The sequence below is a fragment of the Octopus bimaculoides genome, chromosome 11 (assembly GCF_001194135.2).
Source record: "Octopus bimaculoides isolate UCB-OBI-ISO-001 chromosome 11, ASM119413v2, whole genome shotgun sequence".
NCBI classification, from domain to species: Eukaryota; Metazoa; Mollusca; class Cephalopoda; order Octopoda; family Octopodidae; genus Octopus; species Octopus bimaculoides.
This window is the reverse complement of record NC_068991.1, coordinates 60468648-60475736: the sequence shown is the minus strand read 5'-3', so window position 1 is coordinate 60475736 and position 7089 is coordinate 60468648. Positions and strand designations below refer to the sequence as shown.

The 7089-nt window shown below is 42.1% G+C and overlaps 1 protein-coding gene across 1 annotated transcript in view; it reads left to right on the top strand.

The window, feature by feature from the left end:
• Nucleotides 1-7089, top strand: part of LOC106883360 (transforming growth factor-beta receptor-associated protein 1) — an 80572-nt gene that overhangs the window by 45364 nt on the left and 28119 nt on the right. The window contains exon 12 of the mRNA XM_052971885.1: nucleotides 3664-3855. Coding sequence (XP_052827845.1) covers nucleotides 3664-3855 — 192 coding nt within the window. The remainder of the gene's footprint in view (nucleotides 1-3663; nucleotides 3856-7089) is intronic.

Here is a 7089-nt window from a genome sequence, read left to right as displayed (position 1 = left end):
TAAAATAATAAAATGACAGTAATAAATGAGTGAAGGAAAAAAAATATATAGCGTGTGTGTTTATTTGGCCAAAAAAATTGTAATAAATAAAATGACCATCCCGAAATACAACAATATCATCATCATCATCATCATCATCATAATTAATTAATGTCTGTTTTCCATACTGGCATGGGCTGGACGGTTTGATTCGGGTCTGGAGAGCCAGCGGCTGCATCAGGCTCCAATCTGGTCTGGCAGAGTTTCTACAGCTGGATGCCCTTCCTAACGCCAACCTCTCCAAGAGTGTAGTGGATGCTTTTTACATGCAACCAGCACAGGAGCCAGTAAGGTAGGCCTGGTCCCAGCTACAATATTGATTTTGACTCAACGGGTCTTCTCAAGCATATCATATTGCCTGATGCATCAGGCAATATGATATGCTGGTTTCCTGTCAGTGTCTCTGTGAGGCCCGGTGTTTGAAGGTCATGCTCTACCACCTCATCCCATGTCTTCCTGGGTCTGCCTCTTTCACAGGTTCCTTCTACCGTTAGGGAGTGTGCACTTCCTTACACAGCTGTCTTCATTCATATGTAACACATGGCCATACCAGCGCAGTCACCTCTCTTGCACACCAGATTTGATGCTTCTTATACCCAACTTTTCTCTCAGGGTGCTTACACTCTGTTGTGTATGCACACTGATAGTACACATCCAACGGATCATACCAACTTCATATCTTTCAAGCCTACACATGTCCTCCACATTCATGGCCCTGTTTCACTGCCATGCAGCATGGCAGTTCACACCCATGCATCATACAGTCTACCTTTCATCTTGAGCAAGAGGCCTTTAGTTGCCAGCAGAGGTAAGAGTTCCCTGAACTTTGCCTAGGCTATTCTTATTCTAGACACTACACTCTCAGAGCAACCACTCCCACTACAGACTTGGTCACCTTGGTAGCAGAAGCTATTAACTACTTCTAGTTTCTTCCCCTGGAATGTGATGGAATCTGTTTTCTGTACATCTTCAGTGTTTATTGCCCCAGTGCATCTGCCACACACAAGAACTATTTTCCCAGTTAACCTTCCTTTGATATTGCTGCACCTTTTATGTGTCCATAGCTTACACTGGGTACATTATATGGAGTTTCTACCCATACCTTTTCTCCAGGTCGAGCAGAGCCATCTACCTGAAGAGGCTGTGATTTGACAGCCTTCCTACTTACTAAGACTTTGGTTTTTGCTAGGTTAACCCTAAGGCCCTTCAATTCTAGACCTTACTTCCACACCCTAAACTTCGTCTCCAGTTCTGGCAGTCACTCGGCTATTAGAGCAAGGGCACCAGCATTGAGGAGGTTCCAGGTGCAACCTGTCTTGAATTCCACTGTTTATGCCTGGTAGACTATAATGAATAAGAGGAGGCTGAGGACTGATCCTTGGTAAACCCCTACTTCTACTTGGAATTCTTCACTATACTCGTTGCCAACCCTCACCTTACTGACAGCGTCCCTGTACAGGGCTTGTACAGTTCTTACCAGCTATGCGTCTGTCACCAGTTCTTGCATTGACCACCAGATAAGGGATTGGGGGGTCCTGTCAAAGGCTTTCTCCAAGTCAACAGAAGCCATGTAAAAAGGTTAATCTTTGGCTAGGTATTTCTCCTGCAATTGCCTTACCAGAAATATAGCATCAATGGTGCTTCTGTCTGACAAAACAGAACTGCATCCCATCTAGGCTAACTCTCTCCCTAATTAGTTGGGCTATGACCCTCTCTATAACTTTCATCACCTGATCCAATAATTTGTTATCCCTGTAGTTATTTCTGTCTAAAGCATCACCTTTCCCCTTGTAGCATTTGACTATGGTGCTGTTACACCAGTCCTTGGGTATGACTCCTTCATGAACTACCTGATTTACGATGTGGGTGACAAGACCATAACCCACACCGCCCAATATTTTAAGCATCCCAACAGTGATTCCTGATGGGCCAGGTGCTTTCCTTGTCTTCATATCTTTAATTGCTTTATCTACCTGGGTACTCTCGATTTAGGAGGGTAGGAGGAAGCAGGATCGTGCATGCATGTATAGAAATGGTCATGGGAGAGGTGTGCTTATAGGTATGGTGATATGGATTGCCTGTAGTTTCTTGGAATATGTATAAGTGTGACGAGGTATGTAAGTATTGGAGTGTAGTGGCATGGGATAGTGGGGGTGTGGGAGGAAGATATGCAGGTGCATAAATCTTGTATGCAAGAGGTAGGTATGGAGGGGACAAGTATGTGCAAGCATGAACATGACACGAGAGTAAGAAGAATGTGTGTGTGTGTGTGTGTGTGTGTGTACTATCGATACATGGAAAACATTTGTGTACATTGTATTGAGTTTAGTCACATTTTTTATTGTTTCTGTGAAATAGAGACATAGTGAAAGTATAGTTCAATTAACTGAATAATCTGTTGACTTTTCCAGAAATTCAGAAATAGCAGCTAATGGCTTTTGTTGTGCATGTCAGAGAGAAAGAGAGAGAGAGAGAGCGAGAGAGAAACTGAGTTCTAGAACGCTGTATGTCCCACCCACACTCAACAAGAAAACTTTTCAAACACTCTACCACAATGAACCAAACTATGTCTCTAGATCCCTTCTTTTCCTCACATTTCTGCTTCATGTACTATGATTACCTCCCACTCCCCAATCATATCCTCTTGACCCAGTGCCACTATATCATTGTTCTGCTTTACAGTCCTCCTAGATGGTTACCCAGAGAGAGGGTACCTTGGGTATTCAGTCTGAGATGTCAATTGACTGTAGGGTAAATCATGCCTTCTGAAATTCACTTCCATTCCTCCTTGACCTGATCCAGTTAGAACTCTCTGCCATTACCTTAAAAGCTCTAGTCCTAACTACACTAGTATCCTACAGTCTGTATCCTAGCAACACTCTTATTTTATGGTCAGTGCTACCATCATCATCATTAAATGTCCATTTTTCCATGTTAGTGTGAGTTGGATAGTTTGACATGAACAAATGAGCCAGAGGGCTGTGCCTAGCTCCAGTGTCTGTTTTGGTATGGTTTCTACAGCTGGATGCCCTTCTTAATGCCAACTACTTCATAAAGTGTACTAAGTGTTTTCAATTTTTTTGGTGGTACCAACACTAGAGAAGTCACCAAATACCTGCAAGAGAAGAATGCCTCATCTGAGTGGGGTACAATATTGAGGGATATGAAAGTGTGATAGAAGGATAAGAGTGAGTGTCTTGCTGAAGAGATGAATGCATGACTTCTCCATCTGGAAAGAGAGAGAGAGAGAAAAGTGAAGTGAAAGCACAAGGTGAATATGCGAGAAAGAGAGAGGATAGTGGATAGGGATAGAAAAGGTGGATAGGTAGGTATATGATGAACTGAAGTGAAATTAATGTCAGAAAGAAATAGAGATGGAGAATGGTTTGGATGTAGTGAATATCAGTTTGGAGAGGAGAAGTGAAGAAAAGGAAATAGGACTGAGTTGGGATTTTATGGTTTTAGCAATGTTAGTGTATTACAATCAATACCTTGGCTATAGTAGTTTGTTCAGGTCAGTGTCCTAACTACCCAACTCCATTGTGTCCTTTTGTGTCATCCTGCTCCATCAAGCTTAAATGACAAACCTTATATCTTCTTTTACTCTTTTCTTGTTTTGACCAGCTAATCAGTTTGTATCCACGAATGCTGATGTCATCCTGTCAGTTCACACGGTCTGTGCCACCACTTCATGACATTGCCGATGTTAATCAGTTGACGAAAGGGGACAACTCCAAACTAACTGAGTACAAAGAGTTTCTACAGCTCTACCTGGAAGAGATCAAACACATGCCAGTTGCATCTGGCAATGAACAGGTAAGACTAACAACACCTATGTTATCATTCAAAATTTCTAAGGTTGTAAAGTCATTCATTTATCTTTTACTTGTTTCATCAGTCATTAGACTGCAGTCATACTGGAGCACCACTTCAAAGGATTTTTGGTAAAACGAATTGACCCCAGTACTTTTTGTTTTAAATGTGGTACCTTTTTCTATCAATCTATTTTGCTCAATCACTAAGCTACAGATATGTAAAAAAAACCAACACCAGTCATCAAGCGATGGTACTGGGAGGTGACAAACACAGACACAAAACACACGCATAACATACATACATGCACCCCCCTCCCACACACACATGTATGTGTATATATAAGAAGCTTACTTCTCAACTACATGGTTCCGGGTTCAGTTCCACTATATAGCAACTTGGGCAAGTGTCTTCTACTATAGCCTTGGGCCTACAAACCCTTGTGTATGTGTATGTGTGTACATGGGGTTGTGTGTGTGATGCGTGTGTATGTGTATGTAGTTGTGTGTGTGTGTGTGTTAGGTATATATATGCATTCCTGTGTGTGTGCATGTGTGCGTGCGTGTGTGTATGTGTGTGTGTGTGTGTACATGTGCATGTGTGCATGCATCTGTGTTGTGTGTGTGCATGTATGTGTGTGTGTGGTGTGTGTGGGAGGTATATGTGAAGTATATGTGCATTCATGTGTGTGCAGGTGCGTGTATATGTGTGTGAGTGTATATGTGTGTGTGTGAGTGCATGCAGGTGTATGTGTGTGCATGTGTTGTGTGTGTGTGAGAGGTATATGTGTGTTCATGTGTGTGCATGTGTGTGTATATGTACATATGTGTATGTATGTGTGCATGTATACAGAAATAAAATAAGATTGATTAAAAATAGGGAAAGAAAGGGGGAAGGGTACAAGATGAAAAAATAAAATAAAAATTAAAGGTCTAAAATAGAAATGAATAAAATTATAAAAAATTATTAAAAATTAATACACTTAAAACATAAAAATTAAAGGGATAAAATATAAATTAATATAATCATAAAAAATTATTAAAAAATTATAAAAAATTAATAATATTAAAATTTAAATAATTCTATGGGAAAAAAATGCTAAAAATCGAAAAGGAAAGGGTTAATGGTGTAAAAAAATAAGATAGGATAAAATAAGATAAAGTAAGATAAAAAGTTACTTTTTAAGGAGGGTATAGAGACAGTCATTAAGAGGAGGGGGTTTATTGAGTCTGAAAGGAGTTTATGTTTGTTAACTGAAAATGTAACGCTGTTCCAGGCGGTGTCAGGAGTGTGTGGATCTGTGGTGCAGGGTGAGGCCAAAAACAGAGATATTAGAGGTGGAGTGGTTGACCAAGCAGAAATGACGGGCACCGGGGGTGTTCGTCTGTAGCCAAACGTCTCATAGGTGTTTGGTGAACCAGTCGGCCTGCTGGCAGCCCAGCTGACCAATGTAGAGTTTATTGCAGAGATTACATCTAATACAATAGATGAGGCTGGAAGAAATGCAGGAGAAGGAGTTTCTAATGTGGAGGGTGAGTTGGTTGGATCTAGTGAGGGAGGTGGTGTTGGTGATGAAAGGGCAGGTGTGGCAGCAGGATCTGGAGCAAGGAAAGGATCTAGGTGGAGCTGGGATGGAGGAGAAGAAGGTGCTACAGAGCAGTAGAGCACGTAGGTTACGGACATGTTTAAAGGAGGGCAAGGGTGGTTGGGGGGAAATGAGGTGGATGGTGGGATCTAGCTGGAGACGACGGAAGGCCTGTAGGATCCTCTGATGAAGGAGTAGGGTAGAGGGGTGGAAAAGGAGGGGAAGAGGGGTGCAGTTAGGGAATTGGTGTGGGGGAAGGAGAGAGGGTGGTGGTGTGATCGATTAGATGAGTGTGGGCAAAGGCAGTTTGGACAAGGGTGGATGGATATCCTTGATGCATGAACTGGTGGGCAAGGTACTGGCACTGGGTCTCAAAATCCTGGTCCCTGCTGCATAAGCATCAGAGGTGGAGGAACTGGGTGAAGGGGATGGCCCATTTGGTGTAGGAGGGATGGGATGAGGAAAAGTTGAGGTAGAGGTGGGAACCCGTGGGTTTGATGAAGGTAGAGGTGGTGGGAGAGTCAGAGGGGAGGTCAGTGGTGAGAGAGATACCTAGGAAGTTTACGGAGGTGTATATATATATATTACATATATGCATATATTTATATCTTTGTGTGTGTATATATATATATATATATATTTGTATATATATAAATATATGTGTAAATATATATATGCAGGAGTGGCTGTGTGGTAAGTAGCTTGCTTACCAACCACATGGTTCCGGGTTCAGTTCCACTGTGTGGCACCTTGGGCAAGTGTCTCCTACTATAGCCTCGGGCCGACCAAGGCCTTGTGAGTGGATTTGGTAGACGGAAACTGAAAGAAGCCCGTCGTATATATGTATATAAATATATATATGTGTGTGTTTCCGAGTCTGTGTTTGTCCCCACAACATTGCTTGACAGCCAATGCTGGTATGTTTATGTCCCCATAACTTAGCGGTTCAGCAGGAGAGACCGATAGAATAAGTACTAGGCTTACAAAGAATAAGTTCTGGGGTTGATTTGCTCGACTAAAGGTGGTGCTCCAGCATGGCCGCAGTCAGATGACTGAAACAAGTAAAAGAGTAAAGATATATGTATATTTATATATATACACACACACACAAAGATATAAATATATGCATATATATGTGTATATATATATAACAGGCAATAACAGAAGAATTCAAGACAGGCTGCCCTTGGGAGCAGCTCTATGCTAATGATCTTGCTCTAATAACTGAGTCACTGCCAGAACTGGAGACAAAATTTAGGGTGTAGAAGCAAAGTCTAGGATCGAAGGTCCTTAGGGTTAACCTAGCCAAAACCAAAGTCTTAGTAAGTAGGAAGGCCGTCAAATTACAACCTGCTTCAGGTAGATGGCCCTGCTCAATCTGTAGAAAAGGCATGGGTAGAAACTCCATATGATGTACCCGGTGTAAGCTATGGACACATAAAAGGTGCAGCAATATCATATATATATCATCATCATCATCATCATCATCGTTTAACGTCCGCTTTCCATGCTAGCATGGGTTGGACGATTTGACTGAGGACTGGTGAAACCGGATGGCAACACCAGGCTCCAGTCTGATTTGGCAGAGTTTCTACAGCTGGATGCCCTTCCTAACGCCAACCACTCAGAGAGTGTAGTGGGTGCTTTTACGT